The sequence below is a fragment of the Narcine bancroftii genome, chromosome 2, assembly GCF_036971445.1.
Source record: "Narcine bancroftii isolate sNarBan1 chromosome 2, sNarBan1.hap1, whole genome shotgun sequence".
NCBI lineage: Eukaryota > Metazoa > Chordata > Chondrichthyes > Torpediniformes > Narcinidae > Narcine > Narcine bancroftii.
Genome location: NC_091470.1, coordinates 244,341,262 through 244,365,442, shown reverse-complemented (window position 1 = coordinate 244,365,442; position 24,181 = coordinate 244,341,262). Strand labels below are relative to the sequence as shown.

The 24,181-nt window shown below is 37.5% G+C and overlaps 1 protein-coding gene and 1 long non-coding RNA gene across 25 annotated transcripts in view; one reads left to right on the top strand and one right to left on the bottom strand.

Moving 5' to 3' along the window:
• The window catches only part of sugct (succinyl-CoA:glutarate-CoA transferase), a 544,214-nt gene that overhangs the window by 414,670 nt on the left and 105,363 nt on the right, over window positions 1-24,181 (bottom strand). For all 24 annotated transcript variants that reach the window (XR_011352093.1, XR_011352094.1, XM_069920671.1 and 21 more), the window contains 2 exons: window positions 22,004-22,095; window positions 7,576-7,719 (listed from right to left, as the gene is read on the bottom strand). Coding sequence is in view for 22 of the 24 variants with exons in the window: in XM_069920671.1 (XP_069776772.1) it covers window positions 7,576-7,719; window positions 22,004-22,095 (236 nt within the window). In the remaining 2 variants the exon portion in view is untranslated. The remainder of the gene's footprint in view (window positions 1-7,575; window positions 7,720-22,003; window positions 22,096-24,181) is intronic.
• On the top strand, window positions 8,301-24,139 carry LOC138755192 (uncharacterized). Its single transcript, XR_011352097.1, has 3 exons — window positions 8,301-8,352; window positions 17,538-17,732; window positions 24,073-24,139. It is a non-coding gene; the product is annotated as an uncharacterized lncRNA (long non-coding RNA).

Genomic DNA, 24,181 nt, shown 5'->3' with positions numbered 1-24,181 from the left:
CTGTTTATTGAACCAAACACCCCCTACACTTTCTTAATCTTATTCATTTTCCAAGCCACCCACAAATGTGTTTGAATATGAAAATATATTATTTTTCTACATCTCTCATCAGATTTATTTGCCAATACTCTTGAACAACAGAGGAACTAATCTAGTTAGCAATCTGCATGTCAATGGACATAATTTCTCAAATAAAAGATCTCAAATTTGACTGCCTCTCTTTAATCTCCATCTGATCCTCTCGGCTTTAAAAACAATCACAATATTTCTACTCTTCCTACTCAAATGAAGTGACCCATCTTTGAACTTATTCAGCTTGTTGTCTTCTGAAACTTCTCCAAACCCTTGTTATCCTTTCTGAAGTGTGATGCCGGCAACTGGATTCATGGCCAAACTATTGGATCGAATGGGCTCCATTCCTGTAATAAAATTCTCTAGTCGTACAACTCTCACAAAGGCATATTCCAATGCTCATTCTCCTAATCTATCCAGTCTCTCTACAGCCTTTCTGTTTCCTCCTTGCTTGGAACTATCACTCCATCAAAACTTTAATATAGTTTATTGCTTGATGTATTGGTAAAAACATTTAAGCCAATACAATCCTGCTACCACTCAAATCTGTCACAAGAATAGTTGCTCAGCTACACTGAAATAAATAAATCAAATTTGGTTACTTAAAGTATTTTATGGCCAACAACCCCAATACGAATCAAACTTTGTCCTTTTAAAATCCAGTAAATTCCCTAATAGCCTGCACCCACAGGGATTAGTCGATGTGAGATGTTATTGTAAGTTTTCCGGTTGCTTGAGACTCACTCTTACAATGCCTAACTAATACACCAGCATTAAGAATAAACAGTTTAAAAGAGAAGTAATTTGGAAAAAAAATTCAGTCATGTAGTCCTTAATTATGTAAAGTTCACTTTAATCAGGTAATTGCCACCTCTTACAAAATTTAAATTTGAACCCTGGTGACTGGCACTGTTACAACGCTGCACTAACTGCTACACTAACCATGCCGCCATCATAATTAAACGCACCCCCCCCCCCCACAAGGTTACAGATAAAACCCTACTAATATACTGAATAACAATGATAAAGACTCTTACTAAGCAGGGAAAAGGAGACACCTTAAAAGAGTAAGCCCAATGGCAAGTGGCATCAACCAGCTCTTCATCCTGGATGATCCCATTTTATTCAAACACAACTTCATTCAAACAGCTACTAAGAGTAAAGCACAGGCAAGGTACTCTGCTTGCACCCATCTCTACCAAAGGTTTATGTTACTTGAGAGAACCTTTACTTTTACAATTTTAAACTTTTAATTAACATTTTTATTTATTCCTATTTAAGATTTTTTTTAACATTTATTTTCCACATTTTTTTTGCCAGTTACTTGAGGTTGCTGATCACTCGAATTCCACACAACAGGGGTTTTACTGTATGCAGCATACAGCAGGGTCCCACAATAAGATACATTTAAAAACAATAATTTATTTTGATCAACAGGGCCAATTAAATTCATCCACAGCTATAGAGTTCAGTTCCACAAGTCCATGCACTTTACTAATTCCATTTGGCAGGATTTGGTCAGGAAATCTACAAAGCCTTCCCAATTAAAGTGGACATCCAGATGCTTGTTAAACATCAGACTTTCTGCTTCTGCCCCTTCTCAAACAAAGTTTTCCAGATTGCAACCACGCTCGGGATTTAAAACTTCTTACTCAGATCCCTTCTAAACTGCTTACTGCTCACCTTAATCTCCACCATCAGCCAATAGGAAAAGCTTCTTGGTATTTATCTCAGTAAAAACACAAAATGCTGAAAAAGCTCAGCAGGTCAAACAGTGTCCTTTATGCAGCAAAAGTAAAGATACATAACTGACGTTTCGGGCTTTGAAGGCAAAGAAAATGCTGTCAGGCATCCAAGCAAAAGAGTTGGGTGGGGGAGTGGAAAGAAGGAGGGTGGCAAAGGCAGGAGATGATAGGTGGAGAAAGGATGGAGGGAACAGCAGCAATGAGGGGGAGGAGGGATGGATGGGTGGGTGGAAGAACTGGAAAGACAAGAAAAGGGGAGAAGGGAAAGAAAAGGTGACCTGTTTTAATGGCTGGAGAGTAAAAGCCATGGTCAGACGTGAGCGCAGGAGAGTGACTCGGAATTGAAATGGTTGACCACTGAGAGATTTACCTCATCTATGTATGTCTTTCATATATTTATCAGTTCACCACAGCCTCCTCTGCTGGAAGGAAAATAAATCTGTATTCTTAATTAGAGTTGGAAATAGTAAAATTTCCAGGTCTTGTATTGCTCCAATGTACTTCGAGCATTTTAAGAAACAATGGCTTCCTTCCTATCAATGAGGTTATTGCATTTACCTTGCAAAGATGTGTTAAATAAATTGAGTTTGCCTTTGCATCAATAAGATTTTCCTCCATGCTCATTATGAGAAAGAAGGAAACAATCGTGTCCCAGAGTACAACAAAACCTTTGGAAGCCATCTCACCTCAGTATGCAGCAGAAGCGTCTGGAAATGTTCATCATTTTCTTCACACAGCTGCCAGAATAGAAAGTCTTGAAGGGGGTGTGATTTTATAAAGTTTAGTCTTTATGGCAACTGAAAGAGAAACATTTAAACATCCACCTAACTCTCAGTCCCTAAACACTCTCTATGAATGACGCAATGAACAGAAAAGACTGAAGTTATAACATTTTTCAGACATGTGATTACTCTGCAATATCATCTAACCATTGAAGTGGCACCATCAATTGCACAGGGAACTTATGTTCTTAAATGGAATACGGTTCTTGTTTTAGTCATTCTTAACATCTTCGAAAACAGCCAGTTCTTTAATATCTGCTTTAATCCTTCTGGCATAAGCTATGAGAAGAGCGTGTTCTCTTGTGAAGTGGATTTGTCTAATTGTAAAGAGTATTTATTGCATTGTAATGAAATTATGAATTGTTTTTCAATATGGGACAATGATTTATGGGAGATAAGGTGGTAAATAAAGCATTAATAATGCTTGCTTTCATTAGGGGTAGAGTATAAGAACAGGGAACTCTTGATACAAACATGAAACATTGCTGAGCCCACAGCTGGAATATTGTGTGTGGTTCTGGTTGGCACAGTATATGAAGGAGACTGGATAAACTGGGTTTATTTTCCTTGGAGCAGAGGAAGCTATGGTAAGCTGATAGGAACATGAAAGGCATACATAGATAAGGTAAATCACCCAGACCACCCACAGACTGGAGGAACACCTGGCCACTCTCCAGCCAGATGGCATTAACATTGACTTTCATGCTTTTTATTAAAACTGCTCACCTTTTCTTATCCCTCCCGCTTTTCCTGTATTTCCAGTTCTTCCATCCACCCAGCCATCCCTCTTCCCCCTCATTGCTGCTGTTCCCTCCAACCTTTCTCCACCTATCATCTCTGCCTTTGCCACCCCATTTACCCCCCCCCCCACACCAAACTCTTCTCTTTGATGAAGGGGCTCAAGCCCAAAACGTTGGTTATGTATCTTTACCTATGCTGCATAAAGGACATTGTTCAACCTGCTGAACTTTTACTGAAGTAAATACCAAGAAGCTTTTCCTATTGGCAAATGGTGGAGATTAAGGTCAGCAGTAAACAGTTTAGAAGGAATCTGAGTAAGAAGTTTTTCATCCCAAGGGTATTATTTGTGCATTGTGGCGAACACATGGCCTCCCTGTCTGGAGCATTGGGGATTGCAAAGGATACGTGACCTCCCTGTCTGAAACCTATTTGGAAGTTGCATCACCTGCTAAGTAAGGTTGGACTCCATCCACCCATTAGTGTACACCTTCTCATTGGCTCTTTTAAATGATTCAGTGTCATCAATGGCCAGACGCCCAGCTCAGAACAGTATGAATATCGCCAGATACCACATTTCTCTCTCTCTGCCTCTTGGTCCAAATCCCAGACATCACTCCAGGCCAAGTTGCTTCTGTGGACATTGCTGGAGAAGTTGCGGGTAAGGTGTGCAATACTCTTAGTTGAACGTACTACTGCGATAGATCAGTACTTGCAGAGCCATACATCTGTTGGTACAGGGAATCGGAAGTGTGTTTGAAAGGCCCTGTCTATGAAGTGTGTAGATGTGTGGGAGAGTGTGGTAGGGCAACCAGCCGGTGGTATCAGTCCATTGTGCCCAGTGAGCTTGCTTATACAGTTTATAATTTTTGTTTCATACAGTGTTGAAGATAGGCAGCCACTGATATTGGAGTCCAACCTGGGTCTGATGTGAATGTCTATATTAGCTATTAAGTAGCAGAGTAATAGCCATCATTTGATGTCTTTCCCTTTGTTCAATAAAATTACCTTTGATTGTAGCACTTGTGTCCAGACTCGTCTCTGTGAACCCACCAAACCTGATACTTTCCCAACACAACATGCTAAAATATTTCTCATTACTTTTCAAAGTGAATTTAGCAAGGTAGTTTCCTTGACAAAATCCAGGAACACACTTGATATCACAACAATGGTTGACCTTCAACTCTCTCATCAAATTTGGAGCCTGACATCTAAAAACTTAGACAGGAACAACAACTTCAAGGATCTCACTAAAATTTTCATTATCTAATCTTTTTTTTTTTAATTCTTGTTAAGTTTTTACACCATCAAGTTTATGCTTAAGGTTACCTCATGACCCATTGAGCTCAAAGAAACTTTCTTTCTTAAACTTGTAATACAGTAAAACCCCAGGTATCCAGACCTACAGATATTGGTAGATGCCAGAGATGAGAATTTTCTGAGACCTGTTCTTACAATGCCTAACTAATACACCAATATTAAGAATACACGGTTTAAAAGACAAAAGACAGTGCAAAATATAAAATAGTTTGAAAAGAAAAATCAGTATTGTAGTCCTTAATTAAGTTCACTTTAATTCCCTTAAATTACAAATTTTAAATTTAAATTCGAACCCATTCGCTGGCGCTGTAACAACATTGTACTAACCACTACATTAACTGTACTATCCTCATAATTAACTCCCCTCCTCTCAAGTTTACAGATAAAACCTTACCAATATACTTAACATTAATAAAGATTCTTACTAAGCAGGAATAAGGAGGCACTTTAACCCCAAAGGCATATGGCATTAACCAGATCTTCATCCTGCAAGATGCCATTTTTATTCCAACAGCTGCTTTGAGCAAAATTTGACCAAGGCATTCCACTAGCTGAATATTTACTCCCATCACCAAAAGTTTATGTGTTACTTCAGATAACAGTGCTATGGAGTCCAGAGGACCCCAAAAACTAGCAGCAATAGATATGCACCACAACACAGGGTTACTTAAACAAAAGTATTTTTAATTACAATTGAACAAGAAAACAGAATTTAACTTATTACTTAACCTACCTAACTACATAATCCTCCCTCTAATACTAAGCGCAAATGTGTGTAATGTATATTTAAGATTAGAAAAGTTATTTGGATCACAGTCCAATCTCACTAGTTGCAGGCAATTCTTGTACTGTGCACAGAAATTAGCATTAACAAAGTTCACCAGTCTTTGGTGCTCAACAGGCAAATGGTTACCACTCAGGAGGGTTCTTGTTGGTCTTCAGAGAGAGAGAGATTCCTTTTCTAGGACATCCGCAACTGATTCCTTCTCAATCAGTCTTGCTGACAAAACTTGCCCCCTTCAGGGTTCTCCAGATGATCCCCTTTCTTTCAGGTCACCTTTCAGACCGCCAATCTCCTCCTTTGACCAGGCAGCCTTCCAAAGTTTGCCAGCTTTGTCCTTCTAGAAATAATTTCTATTGGCTTCTTCAGGTGTATTCTCCACTAAGAATGCACCTGAAGAAAAGCAAGCGGCCCTTTGAATTGTCGTTCAGGTGGCAGCACTGGCCACCTGAAGGGACAGCTGAACCGGGATGCATATCTAAGCGTACTCCGGCTGCTGTCCCTTGGGCTGTCAGATTTGGGATAGCTGGCTGCCAGTCGGGACAGCCAACGCGGGACATCCCCACACTGATTCCGCTGCCCTGCTCTCTCCCCACTCCCAAAATCTGTCCCCACATTGGGGGATATCCAGCACGGGCTGTCAGCACGGGTACATCCCACTCACAGCGGGGACATCCCCCAGTTTGGGGACTGATTTCGGGAGTGGGGAGAGAGCAGGGCAGCGGGATCAGTGTGGGGATGTCCCCGCACTGACAGCCCGCACCGACAGCCCGCACCGGCCGCCCCACAGTTTGGGGACTGATATTGGGCTATGGGTGGGACATCCCCACGCTGACAGCCCACGCCGGCTGCCCCGACGTCCTGCGCTGGGGGAAGGGGCAGCTGGGAGAGGAGCAGTCAGACGCTCGCCAGCTGACTGTCATCCCGAATGCAGCTGTACTGCAGTGATTATCCCTCTCGGAGGAGAGTTACAAAGTTCGCCTCGCAGGAGTCTCCTGCACATTCATTGGCCTCCTGACAGCCGCATATTGCCAAAATATGCGGCTTTACAAGCGGGGCAATTGGCCACCTGAAAGTGCCTTGTGACTCCTCTCTCTGTTTCACACCCTCCCTCTCTGAGAGCAAAACTCTTCTCCTCTCCCTGCAAAAATCACATGATCGCCCAGGCAAGCTTCGTTCCCTCCTGCAAAAGTCCTGCAAATATTCAGTATTTTAAAAGTGTGTGTGCAAGTTGCTCTAACAATTCCTCCCAAACCACCTCTAAATACTCTGTCACAACAGTTATTTATACAATTTTAAATATTCATTTAAATGTTTATTTAAATTTTTATTTATTCTTATTTATTTTAATTTTTTTAGCATTATTTTCCTCGATTATTTTTGCCAGCTGATTGAATTCCAGTTAATGGGGATTTTATTGTATGTATGTGCATGTTTTCTTCTTTCCTACATGTTAAAGATGAATGATTTCCAATTTGTCCATTCTGGAATCACAAGACACAGTTGATATTCTCAGAGTAAAAGCCTGGTTTTCTTTTCATCTTACATAAGAAATATTTTTATGCAGTTGGTAGGAGAGAAGAACGGAAGAAACCAATTAAACTTAACTGCTTCACAGGAAAGGGGGCCTGTAAACTTTGAGCAAAGTCTGAAAAGGCCCATAACTAAAATAAAGGGTGGAGACTGACTGATCCAAACTTCCCACTAACTTGGCAAAACCAACAGCCAACATACTAAAAGATTAACCCCACTCAAATCTTCACTCCCCTCCTGTCAGGAAGATTCATGAATCATGCACCGCCAGATTCAAGCACATTTCTTTCCTGTAGTTTTCAGACTTCTGAATCAACCTCATACTGGTAAAATTGGCTTTTCGTTGTATTAACTTATCATTTCCATAATTTTACTCTTCTGCATTGTGTCTTAATGTACTTTGTATGGTACGTCTTACTAGACTGGTCACAAAACAACTTTTTCACTGCACCTTAATATATGTGACAATAAACATGAACACATTTGAATAGAGAACCTTTTGATACTTATGATTTCATGAAGTCATTGCTGGAATGTTAACTGAACAGTCATATTCCATAATACAAGACTTTTGAATAGATGAATATTTGTTTTCATAACATACCTGGGATGAAAGCAAATTGCAGTCAATATATAGACCTCTTCCAGTCTTCTCTCTCTGGAGCAGTCCTGCCATAATAGCTCCATGACTGTATAAACCTGCAGCTAGGTCAGTCATGGCAACTCCAGGCCTAACAGGGTCACCATCCTAATGAGAAAGACAAAAAATAAATTTACAATATTACAGATTTAAGACAAATGCTTATGTCAATAAGCCTTGCATAAATCCTAAAACCACTTTGAAGTCAGTATCCTTTCTCTGAATACATCAAAGATCTGGTCATTGTGTGTGGACATGGATAAATGTGATACGTATTTATAGGCATCTTTGTGTCTGCCTACCTTTCAGCATGTTTCGTATCTGATTTGTGACCTTTGAGTATTTGCTTATTACAACATAGGTGAAGGCCATAAGTCCTATCAGGAACAAGCTGACCCAAACTGGACAATTGCACCATTCCTATTCCCCACCTCCTTATTTCCCTGCACATCTGCAAACTATTCCTTCAATTTCCTTTTCATTTTTTTTTAATCATTTATCTGCACAAAAGGACAGTTTGCAGTTGTCAACTGACCTACTTGCATGTTCAAAGGATGAAACCAGAGCACCTGCTGTAGAGGTTAAAACCTTGTGTTTATGATTTATGGTTGTTTTATGACTTTCCCTTTAAGAATTAATTGTTTTTGTAGAGTTACCATTGTTGCTATGACATCATAGGTCATAATAACTGAGTGGACCAGGAGTTCTCAACTCATCCTTGGAATAACCATGGGAAGGAGAGTAAGCTCACTCGATAAACTTTTCTTTGAATTCATTATTATTATTCATTATTAATAAATTATATCATTTTAATTCATTTATATTTGTTTGAAGTTCAGTATCATTATCATTTACAATATGCTTTATTTTACTCATGGTTATGAAGTGCAAAGCTATGAAAATATTTATTTGCTTTTATCAACAAAAAAATCAAAGCTATTTACAGCTCCAATTACGAAGTTTGATTTATTTGGATGAATAAGATACAATTCGGAATATCAAGACTTACGTCTCTTGGAAGGTGACATGTTTTGAGAGGGGGGGTGTGGCAAGATAAGGGGGGGCGTGGCAAGATGGCATAGAGGGCAGACGTGCGGTCCTAATCCTCCCAGCCAGTTTTTTTAAACACCTGTTTTTAAACTTTAAGTACATAAACGTTTTATTTTTACTTCGAAGAACACTATTTGTTAATAATGGCGGCTAATATTAAAAAACCTAAGACTCAATTACAGAAAAAATTACTTTTTAAAAGTGCTGAAGTACCGAGGCCTACCTGTCCAGTTGGAACCATGAAGTTGTCGTCTGGAACCTCCAAACCACAGAGAACTCCAGCTAGGTTAAGTATTACACCGATGCCGGTCTTGTCTCCGCAAGATGGCGCCGGCTTGTTGAATACGTTGACCCGCGTATTCGCGATGTTGAGCGCGCAGGCGACCCGACTGAGAAGAGAGCCCTCGACCCCGCGCTGCCGTCAGGGGAGCCGGGGACGTGCAGGATGGCATTGGAGACTGCTCCTGCATAGCCCCTGGTCTTGCCAGGCACGCGCAGTGCCTCTAGGGTCCACGATCTGCTGGAGCGCATGTGGTCTGTGAGGGGGTTTACCACACCCAGTTTTTGAGGGCATTACTACCTTTGGGTATTTTTTTTTCTTTTTTTGGGAATAATTAATTATATTCCTTTTTATATAAACTTTTTTTTATATAATATTAAGGAGGGAGAGTGGATTTCATTTATTAGTAGGAGAGCAGTTTTTTGTATCAAGTGATTATATTGTTAGTTTGTTAAGATGTCTAGTTTGAAATTTGCAACCTTCAATGTTCAGGTATTAAATAATCCAATTAAGCGAAAGCGAGTTTTAGCTTATATTAAGAAAATGAAAATTAATATTGCTTTTTTACAAGAAACACATTTGACCGAAAAAGAACATTTGAAATTGAAAAGATTGGTTTGGTCATGTGCTTTTTTCTTCATCTCACTCTAAGGCAAAAGGTGTAGCAATTTTAGTTCATAAGAATTTATCTTTTGAGTTGCATACTGTGGAGGGGAATGCTGGAAGGGTTTTAAAAGTGGACTAAAATCTTTAACGAACTTTGTACTTTACTTAATATCTATGCACCCAATGTGGATGATGAGTGTTTTATTTCAGATGCTTTTGTTATTAAGTCAAGCTAATAAAAATATTTTAGTTGGGGGGGGATTTCAACTGTGTTTTGGATCCTTTGATGGATAAATCCCCAAAATGTATTAGGAAATCAAAGATGGCTATACAAATTGGGGGCTTTAATAAAAAATTTTAATTTGGTAGGTATTTGGAGAAGGGTTAGGAGAAGGCCACTCCGATATAAAACCTACGACCCAAGGACCTCGCTGCCACGTCCCAGCTTGCTTGGCCACGGCACACAAACCATGGGTGTAAAGGGTGGGGCCAGTATTGCGCAAACTGCACTCCACCTAAAAGCTCCTTTGCGCAGGCCCGAGGACAGGTCCACGTCCTCCCCCTCAAAAATCCTACAGAGAAAGATTTTTCTTTTCATTCTTCTCAACATAATTCATTTTTTAGAATAGATTTTTTTTAATATCGGCACATTTACAAGGTATTGCAGGCAGAATATAAGAATAGAGTTATAATCAGATCATTCTTTATTATTTTTTTCTTATGAAAGTTCAGAGGTAGTACGTTCATCCTATAGATGGAGATTTAATACAATGTTGTTGAAAAAACCTGAGTTTGTTATTTTTGTTAAGGAACAGATTGTTTTTTTTCTTAACCGAAAATCCAATTCAGTTAAAAGTAGTTTTGTGTTATGGGATGCGTTAAAAGCTTACTTATGAGGGCAAATAATTAGTTATACTACTAAAGTTAAGAAAGGGTATATGGCTGAAAGTCTTAACTTAGAGATGCAAATTGATGAACTGGAGAAGGAATTTCAGGAGAGAGTGACAGAAAATCAGAAAATAGTTTTAACTAAATTGAAACAGCGATATAATACGTTACAGACTTATCAATTTCAATGTTTAATTAATCGATCTAAGCAAACATACGAGTTGGGTGAGAAGGCACAAAGTACTTGCATGGCAGTTAAAGAAGGAACAGACTTCACAGGTTATTAATGCTGTTAAAAAGAATTCAACAGTTACCTATAAACCTCAGGAAATTAATGACCAGTTTTATTCATTTTATAAAAAATTATGTACTTCTGAGGGGAGACAGGACAATGGATCTATTGATTCTTTTTTATCTACATTAACATTATCAGCATAAGAAGAAGAGGATATATAGATTTGGAAGTTCCATTTACAGATTTAGAAATTAAGACAGCTATGTTGGAAATGCCTAATGGCAAGTCACCAGGTGATGACGAGTTTTCAGTGGAATTTTATAAAGTTTTCTATGAAGATTTATATTTGGTGTTAGGGGAGGTATTACAACAAGTGACTGAACATTATGAGTTACCAGAATCTTGTTCCAGTGCTCTAATTACTGTAATTCCAAAGAAAGATAGAGATCTGTTAAAGGTGTCTTCGTATAGACCTATTTCTTTATTGAATGTGAATTATAAAATAATAGCTAAAATGTTAGCAAATCGACTTGCGAAATATTTACCTAAATTGATACATGTAGACCAAACAGGTTTTATTAAAAATAGACATGCTTCAGATAATATTCCTCGATTAATTAGCTTAGTCAATGCATATCGGAAGTAACCCAACCATCCAATGGTGGTTGCACTTGATGCGGAAAAAGCTTTCAATAGGGTCAAATGGGATTTTTTTTTTTAATTTAAGGTTTTGGAGAAGTTTAAATTTGGCCCTTTTTTTATTGGTTGGGTTAAAACTTTATATACAAACCCGACTGCTAGGGTGGTGACTAATGGACGTTTCATCGTCATTTAAATTGACACATTCTACCCGACAAGATTGTCCATTGTCACCAGCCCTGTTTGCATTGGCTATTGAACCATTAGCTTAATTAATAAGGCAAAATGAACAGATACAAGGGATGAGAGTTATGGATGAAGAGTATAAGATTAATTTATTTGCAGATGATGTTTTGATATATTTAACAAACCCAGAACAATCATTGCCACATTTACGGGAATGTTTATTACAGTACGGATCATTATCTGGATATAAAGTTAATTGGGATAAAAGTGAAATTCTACCGGTTGGTGAAGGAGATTATTCAGTATATAAAAATGTTATTAATTTGAAATGGTCAGATAAAATTAAATATTTAGGAATAATTGTGAATACTGAGTATCAATCTTTATACAAATTAAATTATGTTCCATTATTAAAAAAGATTAAAGCAGATTTAATTAAGTGGAAGGACCTTCCATTAACTCTAATTGGTTGGGTTAACTGCACTAAAATGAATATTTTTCCACGTATTCAATATTTGTTTCAATCAATACCATGTTTTCTTACAAATAACTTTTTTCAGGACTTAAATAAAGTCACTAAGGAATTTTTATGGAAAGGTAAATTATCAACTGTAGCATTAATTAAACTTACTTGGAAGTATGCATTAGGTGGATTACAATTCCTCATTTTCAGAACTATTGTGAAGCAGCCCAGTTCCAATTTATTAGTGGTTTGATGGATTGGGATCGGCCTCCAAGTTGGGCTAAAGTTGAGATGGCATGTATTTCTCAAATTGCAGTGGATCAATTTATATTTCGGTGGAATATAAATTTGTTACAGGAGTATAATATGCTGATATTAAAATATTTACTGATGTTATGGACAAAAAAAATTTATAGGCTCAAAAAGGTAAATTGTCTATTTTAACACCATTATACAATAATCAGCTTATTCCTTTTTCAATATTTAATAGTCATTTAAAGAGTTGGGATTCTAAGGGTATAAAAATATTACAAGATTGCTTTGTAGAAAGACAGTTTCATTTAATCAATTAAAAGAATGTTTTGATATTGCGGAAAATTATTTATTTGCTTATTATCAAATTCTATCTTTGGTGAAAAATATGTATGGTAGAGAGATGATTTTACCTGTATTGTTGGAATTCAAATCTTTGATTTCCTCGATACCAAAAAAGGGCTAGATTTCTGTTATGTATCATGTATTGCTAGGTAATATGGATAAGCCGGAATGGGAGAATTCTAAACTTAAATGGGAAACTGATTTGTTTTTCCTGAAGAATATTGGATGGATATGTGTTATGATAATGTTACTAGATTGACGAATGCAGTGTGGAATGGTTAATTTTTTTTTTTTTTTATATATACATCAGTTCTATTTAACTCCTGAGAAATTGAAAAAATATGGTTTCAGTAATTCAGATTTCTGTTTTAGATGTGGTACATGTGTAGGTACTTTTTTTTTACCTGCTGTTTGGTCCTGTGTGTATGTACAACCATTTTGGGAAGAAATTAAGCTAATTTTGGAAAAATTGTACAAGTTTAAGTTACCATTGGATTCATCCATTTTTTTTTAATTGTTCATTATCTTTTCCTAAATAGTGATTATGAATTTCATGGGTTTTGACTTTTCGCAAATGTTCTTCAAGAACAGGGTCAAACTTTCCAAACAGCTCAACAAGACCTAAAAAGTTTCCATTCTATGCACTCTCATAATCAACTTTTTACTCTGTTCCTCTAAATGCAACATTTCTCTCAGCAAGAAAGTCTGCTATTGCTACCAGCCTTTTGAATACTTACTGCCAGAGCTTTGCATGTTCATTGACGATTATTTCAAGTTCTTTGTCAATTGTCTGTCCACTACAAAGTCTTTGGTGCAACTCTTAGAAACTCCATGTGGCTTCCAAATGGTTTTTAGAATGTTCATGCTCACACAAGATCAAGATTAGACCTGTTGGGGGCGTGGCAAGATGGCGTAAGGATCAGACGTGCCTTCCAGTCCTCTCCTGACTCTATCTTATTGTTTTGTCTAGAAATGCCCGTTAAAATTCTTTAAAAGTTTAGATAATTTCAGTGCTGTTAATTTAACTTATGATGGTACAATTGGTGGAAAAGAGCAAAAAAAAATGACAACAGATCATCAAAAAACTACATTTTCCAAAAGTTCAAGTTTTGGAGCCTACCTACAGGAAAGACACCGGGACTCAGCGTGAAATGGATCCCAGGAGAGAGGTACAGTGTTCGGATGTAAAGCTCTATGTTACATCGGTAGAGCCCCCTAAAGAGGGTGCCAAACAGCCTTTAGAACAAAGAGTTACTCAAAGGCATTTGTCAACTGTAGAGATGGTGCTGCAAATTGCATCTCTTGAGATAGAAAAACCTATACAACTTGATGTACTGGGAGAACTTGATACATTATGGACTGGGGAAAACCCCAGCCAGCGTCCTCCAGTCATTGCTGGAGAGGCTGTGGCTGGGGTTTCCACACGCAGTCATACTATAAGGAAGGCAACCAGAATGAAGGAAGGAACAGAAGATCTTTTGGTTATGCAGAAGAAGCAGGAATTTGTTGAGCCAAAATCTCTTCCAATTGAAAAGATTTTTGTGTATCTTGAATCTAAATTATCTTATACAATGCAGGGATTATCCAAAATTATGACTGAACTTGGTACTAGGTTTAATACTCTGGTGAAAATACATTCTCAACAGATGGCTGAGTTTGGAGCTTTTAAGCTTGAAGTGAGAGATAAATTTAATTCGTGTGAAGAAGATACAGATGAAATACGGGATCAAGTTTTTGATGTGACCAAAATGGTCGAAAACTTACAAACTCAAAATAAAAATTTGGTGAAAAAGATTGATTATTTGGAAAACCAATCCAGATGGAACAATATAAAGATTATTGGTTTGCCGGAAGGTATGGAGGGACGAGACCCAAGAAAATTTTTTACTGAATGGATTCCGCAGGTGCTGGGTCAAGAACATTTCCCGGAAGGTATAATACTGGAACGTGCTCACAGAGCCTTGCGTAGAAGACCTATTTCAGGTCAAAGTCCAAGACCTGTTTTGGTTCGTTGCTTGAATTATTACGAGAAATAATTTTACGAGTGGCTATTAGAAATGCACAACAGAGAAAATCACCCTTGATGATTCAAAATAATCGAGTTTTCTTCTATGCGGATTTGAGTCAAGAAGTTATGTTCCAACGACAGGAATTCAATCCTGCTAAAGAGTTGTTGTGGAAGAAAGGTTACAAGGCAACCTTTAGATATCTAGCTGTTTTGAAGGTTTTCCAAGATGGTTGCCAACCAAAGTTCTTTGATTCTCCAAAGGAAGCTATAGCATTTGCTCAAGAGCTGCCAATTACTCAGTTTCAACAGAGACATAGTCCGCCGCGATCTCTAAGGAGACAAGAGATGGAAGAAAAGAGCCGTGCTCCAAGAAGGAATGGTTGTAATGGTGACTCGGCAGTTGGAGCTGATTAAAAGAAGAGTTGTCCTTTTTTTTTCTCTAATGTTTTTTTTATAAAAAAACAAGGATATTAAATAATGATGTTAGTTTAAGATGAAGTGAGAGTTGGGGGAGAGAACTGGATAGGCACTATTTCCTGAAAGTCATCTGCTACGTGTGAGTTATCTCACACCCATTTTTTTTGGGAGTTACCGCATTGCGCGGTTTAGACAGGAGGGGGTATTTTTAACCTCCTACCCGTTTTTTTTTCCTTTTTTTGTATTATTAGATTAAAGAGTGAAGGGGTTTTTATTGTTTAAATATTTTTAAAAAGCATAAGAAAGTATTTGATTGTTTAAAAAACTAAAAATTGATGTGGTTTTTTTTGTAAAGTTTATTCAGTAGATAAGAAATATTTGAAATTTAAATGTGAATGGGATAGATAAGTTTTTTTATATTTTTTCTTTAACTTTAAGGTGAAAGGAGTGGTAATTCTGGTGTATATTATTTTGCTATTTTAGTTATAGAACGAAGAGAATAATGGTGAGTTATAAATTGAATTGTACAATTCTTAATGAGGCTTGAACTTTGTGGTTTATGCTCCATTTGTTGAAGATATAGATTTCGTTGTAGATGTGTTTTTATTATTTGGATATCTGAATTTTAACGTAATGATTGGGGATATTTAAATGTGGTATTGGTGCTTTTATTGGATAACTATTCAAGAGTAAAAGGGAAAAATGGTGGAAGAGTACTAAAATTGAATTGTACAATGCTTAATGAGGTTTGAATTTTGTTTTAAGATGGTGGTTTATGTGACTAATATGATGATAGATGTGAAGTTAGTTGATATTTGGTGAAGGTTTATCTCTATAGAGAGTTTTTTTTTCTTTTTTTTTTCATGCTACAATTTTTTTTAAGAACTGATTATTGTTTAAGAATTTTTGATAGATAATGTTACTAACTTTACTAATTTTTTTATATCAAGTTTGAGTTAAATATATGTTTCATCTTGACTCCATTTGTTAAATATATGCATTTAAGTTTAATTTAAATATGTTTTTTTAAGTCTGATATCTTAGTGTTAATTACTTTTCTTTTTGTTAGTATTTTAATCGGTTATGTTTTTGTTTTGTAAGTGGGTTTTTTTCTCTCACATATTATTAACTTTATTAATTCTTCACTCTATTTTAGGGGGAAAGGGGGGGTTGGACTAATTTGAGTTGGGTTATTAATGTGTAATAATTATTGGGGAGGGTATAGTTTATTTAGATTACTGATATTGTATTGTAATTTTATTATTTTATTCTTAATTTTTTTAATGTAATCCTATATGTTATTCATGTTATAAAATCTTAAATAAAGTTTAAAAAAAAGATAGCTTTTCTTTGTTTAGCATTGGCTATTGCGCGTAAATGTGTGCCGATTTCTTGGAAGGATGATGTTGAAGTGAATATAATTCGCTGGCATGATGAGTTGAGATTTTGTATTATATGGAAAAAAATAACAGAATTTGTGTGATAATTCTAATTTTTTGTTCCGATGTGGTCACCTTATTTGAAATGTATGGGCTTAGTAATATTTTAAGGTATTTTCTGGGTTTTTAGTACTTTTTTGCTCCCCTTGCGGGGTTTGCTGAGGGTGGGGAGTGGGTGGGTTGGGGTTAGCTTTAGTTTATTTTGATTTCTACTTTATGTATTGTTTGATAATATTTTGAAAATTTTAAATAAAGTTTGAAAAAAAAAGATTAGACCAGTTGTTGAATCCACTTGTTGATAATGCACTGATTGCGTTCTTACCAAAAAGTTTACAATAAAAGCAACAAATTCTATCAGCAGACTGAGAGTATATATCCAACACAGTCCCCATTTGGAAGTTTCCTCTTACAGTGAAACTTTGAAAAACACAATCCCTCTTCATTTCGTGGAAAGTTGTTCACTGGAATAGGAGGACCTTTCATTGTTAAATAATCTCTTACATTTTGATTTATATATGCTGGCCAGTTGGCTGGGTCATCATAAATGTTAATTACAACTGTACTCATGGATAATCTATCATTGCGTGGTGTTTGGGCTTGGTCTTTTTCGGCTATAAGTGAACTTTCCGCTTTGGCACTGTTTTCTGGTGTATTGAGATCGTCTTCAATTTGATTCACAGCTGCGTCATCCTTTTCTAACGTTATCAATTTCATCATTGTATTCATCAAATGTAATTGGACTTGAGTCTATAAGGTCATTTTCTGAATTGTTTTTGTTTACTTCATCCTCAATACATGGGCACTTCAAAGATGGAGTGACAAGGAATTTTGTGATAGCACCTCTTATGTTTTTCATTTTCAGCTTCCTTAGCCTTGGCCAGTGCTCGTTTCTGATTGCCGCTTAAATACTTACGCCCTTTGTCTCTATCTCTGCTTGTGCTTGCCATGTGAAATGACATACAAATTTTAAGCTGCTAATTCCCTGGGCTATATTTTTTAGTTAAAAAGAAATACATTTTAAAATGTTTAGACTTAAAATTACACAAAAAACGAGATTAGCAATTTGTTATAAAATTGGACTCAACATCCCTGATAACATGTCTACGTTGTTCCAACAGTGTGTTCCATCATCGTTGGTACAATGCAAGAAACCAACATCAATCCCACCTCATTTTGCTCGTTAGCTTTATGTTGTTCGAACGTCAGCTGCTGACCTTGGAACAACGCACCCAACTCTCAACTTGTGAACGCCACCGAACAGCAAAACAAGTGACCGATTCTGGATTTGATGAATGACAACAACTTCGAATCAGGTAAGAATTGTCTTTTTTTAGTAATGGTTAGGTTATTAGGTTAGTTAGGTTAGGTTAGTTAGGGTTACATTCCAGAACGGGGGTGGGGGGGGACACGCAATTTAATTTTGCTGGGTTTTTTTTAGCTGATTTTCTAGTCGAATGTCTAGCGCTAGTTTGTCGCTAGATATTTGGCTAGAAAATTGGTGGAAAAACTGATGCGTGTAACGGATGAAATTTGCCCCCGAAGAAAACAATTCCTGCATGATCAAGCTAAACTGCACCTATTCCAAATCACTAAAAACATGAAATCGCTATATTAAGCTCTGGCAGAGCAATAGCATAGTTAGTAACAGTAGCCTAGTACTATTTTGATACTAAATCAAATCATTGCAAAATTATGAAACAATGACAGAGGCAGCCTTGCTAAGAATATCCAGATCTTGTAAATGTGAATAACCCCGAGATGTACAGTACATGCCTCTATAGCTGAATAACCTTGTAAACCAGCTCATAAAAGATATAGGCTACAACCCCCACAGCGACCTAGCCTAGTACAGATCAACTTAAACTAACTTTGGGGTTATTCATCTTTACAAGACCTGAATATCCTAACCAATTCCATCTATGATTGATAACATTGTCAGAAATTCTATGCTTAAGCCTAGGCTATTTACATTCAGGCTAAATGCTTAAGCCTAGGCTATAGGCGAGGTCCTAGGCTAGCATGACGCTATCTCAATCTCATATTAAAGTAAAAGTTCTCTTATTGATTAGCCTATAGCCTGTTCTGATCTTAATAATAAGAGATGCTTCATCAGCTCCAGAATACATGCATCTTACTAGGTCAAATGAATACGAAGCATGACATTTTTGGCTACGGAGATAAAGGAGGCCTATAGCCAGTAGTGTAATCGAAGAAATGTTTCCTAAAAATATTTCACTGAGCTAATACGATCAATTAAGGGCAATAACTTCATGAGTTCACTGACAAATCCCTCAGTTTATAAGGCCTATAGTATTATTATTTTCTTACCAATTTAAACAAAGTCTGCCACAGTGTTCTCTGCTCAAGGCCTGGGCTCAAAGACGTGCGCAGGGCCCCCTCGAGGCGTGGGGCCCAATTTGATCAAATTGGTCAGATAGGCTTAAAACTGGCCCTCATTTCAATGATACCACTTCATTTTTAAAAAAAAACTCAATAGAGTCTCAGCTTGGTCTGCTTAAATTCACTTCCAATGGCAAACTTGCTATCTCAGGAATCATACTGGTGATCCTTTGCTACATCACAAAATTCTCTGGATTCTGGGAAACTGGAAGGTAGAAAATGTATAAATACTACTTAAGAATGAATAAAGGAGGAGGAAAAAAAGCACATCTTTCCTTGCATAGAAAAAAAAATCAGACCTGTTCACAATGCTTCATTTGTTTAACCTATTCCTTAACCATTAAGAAACCTATGTAACTGGAGTAAGATCTCTCTCTTGATCAGGATCTCTTGATAATCTTCTTGCAATAAAGATTTTAAAAATTGCCTTTCTAATTGCTTGCAGTACCTGCATATCAAGTTTCAATGATTTATATACAAGGACACCCAGGCCTCTGGGATCATCAGCATCTTTACACTAATTAAAAAACAAAATTGCCTCTGCTTTTTGTCTACAAAACCTCGCATGTTTCAACACGATATATTCCATCAGCTGTGACTTAACACCATAAGAGAATATGAATGGGCCATACTTCATCTCAAGCCTGGTCCAAAATTCAAAAGGATTGTGGCTAATTTTCCTGCCCTTTTTCCATAACCTATAATTACTTACTAATTGGAAATCTCTCTCACTCCCTCTCTCTCTCAGCCTTTGGAGTAAAGAGATCCAAAGATTCACAACTCAGAAGAAATTCCTCATCACCTCAGTCAAAATGACCTCCAGAACAGCTTCCAGATGACTCGTCTTCCTCCATCTAACCCAGTGGTTCCCAACCTTTTTCTTTCCACTCACATACCACTTTAAGTAATCCCTATGCCATCTGTGCTCTGTGATTAGTAAAGGTTTGCTTAAAGTGGTATGTGAGTGGAAAGAAAAAAGGTTGAGGACCACTGATCCAATCCATTTCTCTTGCCCTCTTTCTCCCTTTGTCTGTTATGGACCACACTTCTGCCTCTCTATTGTATTCAACTCTTATGTCTGTGTTACTTGGGAGGTTTCTTAAATAACTTAGAGATGCAAGATTCAAATAACTATTTTCTGATGTCTTCTACCATCTCAGGAAACTGTTCACACACACCCACCCACCCACCCACGTCCCATTGTGGGCACTAGAGTGAGAAGGGTGTATTCATACATGGTTACAAAATAGTTCACATTATCCTGACTAAATAACAAACCCTTGCCTCACCACTCCCACACTTACCTCTACAGACTTTTTCTGTACTATCTTTCATCCTGATGAAGAGTTTCATCTCGAAACCTTCATTCTTTTTCTCTCACTGATGCTACTTAAATTTTTAAAAATTGGTCATATTGCACAGCAATAGACTCTTTCGGCACACAAGCCCATTCCACCTAATTTCACTCAATTGACCTAAAACCCCTGTACTTGACCAGCTGAATTTCTTCAGCAGATTGTGTTTGGCTTAAATGAGCGCCCCTCAACACAAAATTATGTCTTGTGCTTCTGCACTTGCCCATAATAGGAAATATTAGCTCAGCATTTACTCTGTCTTCTTCTAAGAATTTTACATTTTAATGTTATCTCCCATTCTTGTTAACTACAATGAGCAGAGTCTTTGTTGGTCAGCCTCTCAATAACTGGGATAATCACACTGAATATTCTCTGAACCAAAACATTTTCATAACCAGGGAGATAAAAATATACACAGTATTCAAGATTTGGTCTGACTGCTGCTACTTTAGAAGATTATTATTGATATTATGATTATGTAGTGTTACTGCTCAAACTTAACCCAGGCTTCATTCCAACAGTAAAAGAGGCTAAATTTAAAGAGATCAAAATGAGAAAATACAATTACAGAATTCTTATCTGATGTCCAAGCTCAAGTTTTCAACTAAATGGCATTATTAGCCTTTTTCAAGTATAGCAATAATTCTATCATCTTACTCAGAAGAACCAACAGCAGGCAATAATTGACCATAAGCACACAATAGAATATTCCAAGAAACAGGCCAGTCTGTCCACAGGTCATTTCTCAATGAACTACATTGTCAACTCTCACTCTTCTGCTGGGCCCAGTTCTTTAATATTAACTTAAGCCAACAACATTATTTATAAAATATGTTTATTTAACAGCAATATGCTGTTCGGAGATGCACCCTAGTGGCACCCATACAAAGTGGAATATCTATCCTATTAGTAGTCCTTAATATCTGGGAAATTTTTATTTGAACCACAAAAATATAGCTTTCAAAGGACCAAAGGGAATTTTGCTTGAGCAACCCAGTGAGCATGCCTTCTTTAACCAACACCAGTAAAGGAAATAACTAATCATTAAACCCTCTAAGAGCTACAAACAATAATGCTATTGGCACACAACTCTTGAGAATATTCAAATATTTTTCTCAGGCAAAGGCAAATAGCTTCATTGCATAGGAAAGGCATATGCTGCATTGCCCAAAAAGAGTCATTGCAATTCAAAAAACACATTATTGGCCTTTCATTAACTCATGTTGTGTTGCAATTAAACCCATTGAATTTCATCATTTCTGCCACTTGACTGAAGCAATTTATACACCCAACTTTTAATTGGGAGTTATTTCAACTCATTAAATGATGCAAACCAGACAATCCTTATCTGAATTTTGGATACACAAGACACACAGCTCTGGTAGATATTCATTGTAATGTGCAATTATTAATCAGTAGCATGCAACTTACTAACTTATTACTTTAGAACAGAAGCTAGACTTCTCTGTGAAACACAAAATCAGAAGTATCAAGAACAAGTGCATTATCAGTAACTGCAATAACAATCGCCTCCACTATTGTATGGCCTGATACAAAGAAAATTTCAAATTTCAACATTCAGCATGATAGCAGGTCCTTCTGGCCCTCTAGCCCAAACCACCCAATTGACCTACAATCCTGGTATATTTTGGAGGGTGGGAGGAAACCAGAGCACCCGGAGGAAATTCGGGGAGAATGTACAAACTCCTTAACAGTACCAGATTTGAACCTGGGTCACTAACACTGTAACTGCGTTGCACTAACCACTAAACTAATCGTGCCACTCTATAAATATCAAAAAATGCACAAACTAGAAATTTAAAACAGACCTGTGGACCAGTGATGTGCATAAGGCCGGATACAGCACATGCTACTGAATCATAACCCGCACGTTGGGACATTGGACCAGTTTGTCCGTAACCTATAAAGATTTTGAAGTGTAAATATTAATGTACTGATAACACACAATCCTGCTAAAGTCAGCATGACTAAAAGTTAACAATCACCAAATTCCTCATATTCATCTCAACACGTGTACAAATAGACATCACCTCCCTTATTTTAGATCATTTGCAGCTGCTACACCCTTTTTCCAGTATTGGGAAATGTAAATTGCCACTCTGTTTCCTGATTTAATTTAAGGTTCTTATATAATGATTTGAAAATAACTTGGAAATATGTTCTTTTTTTTTTAAATTACAACTTTTCTTCACCAATTATTCTCATGAGGTATACACATATATAGCACTCAGCTCCTATTCCAAAAAAGCCCATGATGGTATTTAAATGATTTGAAATTTAACTAAGACTGGCAATAAGAGAATTTAATTCAATTTGTGAGTAGGAAGTGAAAGGTATTTGATGTCAGATTAGACAAACCAAACAATGAAAGACAAACTTCACAGTAAACACTGATTTTCAAAAAAAAACTTTTCCACTTTTAACTTTCTCTTCTTATTTCAAGATGCTAAGGCTGATTTTCATTTGCTTACTACAAATTTTTCAGGTTAAAAAGAATTGAAAAATAACAAAGATGTGCAGGGCATTTCCTGGGAATCCTCAAAGGATGATGGAGCAACTGTGCCCTCATCGGACCTGGTGTCCTCACATTTTTGTGAAAGGAGTAATATGTTTGGAGTGGACTTAAAAGGGCAGATTTAGGCTTCCTTCACATTTGAGATTGCAGGATGGCAGACAACAAAAAGATGGAACTGACAGAAAATAAATACAGTAAAACCCCTGGTATCTGGAATTCAGGCAAGCAGAAGCCTCAAACAAAATGAAATTACAATAGAATAACAGGTTAAAAAAATACACACATTTAAAAATGTAAAAGCAATTGTTCTCTGAAGTAACACAAAAGCATTTGGTGAAGATGGGAGCAAATATTCAGCCAGTGAAGTGCATTGGTCATGCTTTGCTCGTCGCAGCTGTTTGAATAAAGTTGTGTGATGCCATTCTTAAGCGTTTCCTTATCCCTGCTTAGTAAGTCATCCCAGTAAATAGGCCCTTTAAAAATGCAGCAGCTTGGTAGTCCTCCTGGGACCCGGATGCAATTACTGGGCCTAGGATACACCTTTCAAATCGAAGACAAACCTACCGAGCGTTTTAAGGGGGAATCCCACCCCTACAATGACATAGTAAGTGACACGTCACGCACTCACAGGAACTATAGGTCATCAGTTGCCCCACCCCACCGACAGTCATTCGCCCCCCCACCCTACCAGTCACCACCCCCCTCCTCAGCGATGTGCTGCTGCCGTGAATGGGGGGGGGGGCGGAAGTGGTTGCTGCCATGACGTGCCACTCCAGTTCGCGGCTATGGCTTAATGTGGGCGTGCGGGAGCAATGTCCATCTTTCTTACCCATAATCCCCCCAAGCCACTGGAACCACTTTGGCACTGACAGAGTGCCCTCACACTCACACTCCTGCATTGAGCCATTGCCGCAAATCAGAATGGCGCTCACAGCAGTGGCACATCGTGGTCCCGATCACAGTCCCCCACTCTTCACTCCCCCAGATCACGGCAGCAGCACCTTAGCCAAGTGTGATGCAAGTACCGACGTTACCAAAGTAACCGGATCGACATTTCCCTTTTGAAACTGCCTGACCAGGACGCCCAAGTTTTACTGGATTCCCTGACCACCTGAGAGGTAGATCAGGAACCCAGTTAGGTTTCTGACCTGGATGACCCAGTTGAACCCTTTCAAATTGCCACATAACTGAGTTGCTAACTGTGCAAATTGCCTGGTTAACCCCTTTTTACATGGCAGTTTGAAAGGGGCTCTTACCCCTGTTTAATAAGAGTGACACCAGTAAGAGGTTTTGTCTGTAAATTGGGGGGGGGGGGGGTGGAAAGGAGGGGTAATTATCTATGATTTCTTGTTTGTCTTTCAGGCAGCTCCTTGGAAGGGGAGGAACCTGCAGATGTAGCAATGGTTAAATGTTTTCAAACAATGTGACTGAAAATAAAGTAAAATGCTTTCAGGTTGATATATTCATACAA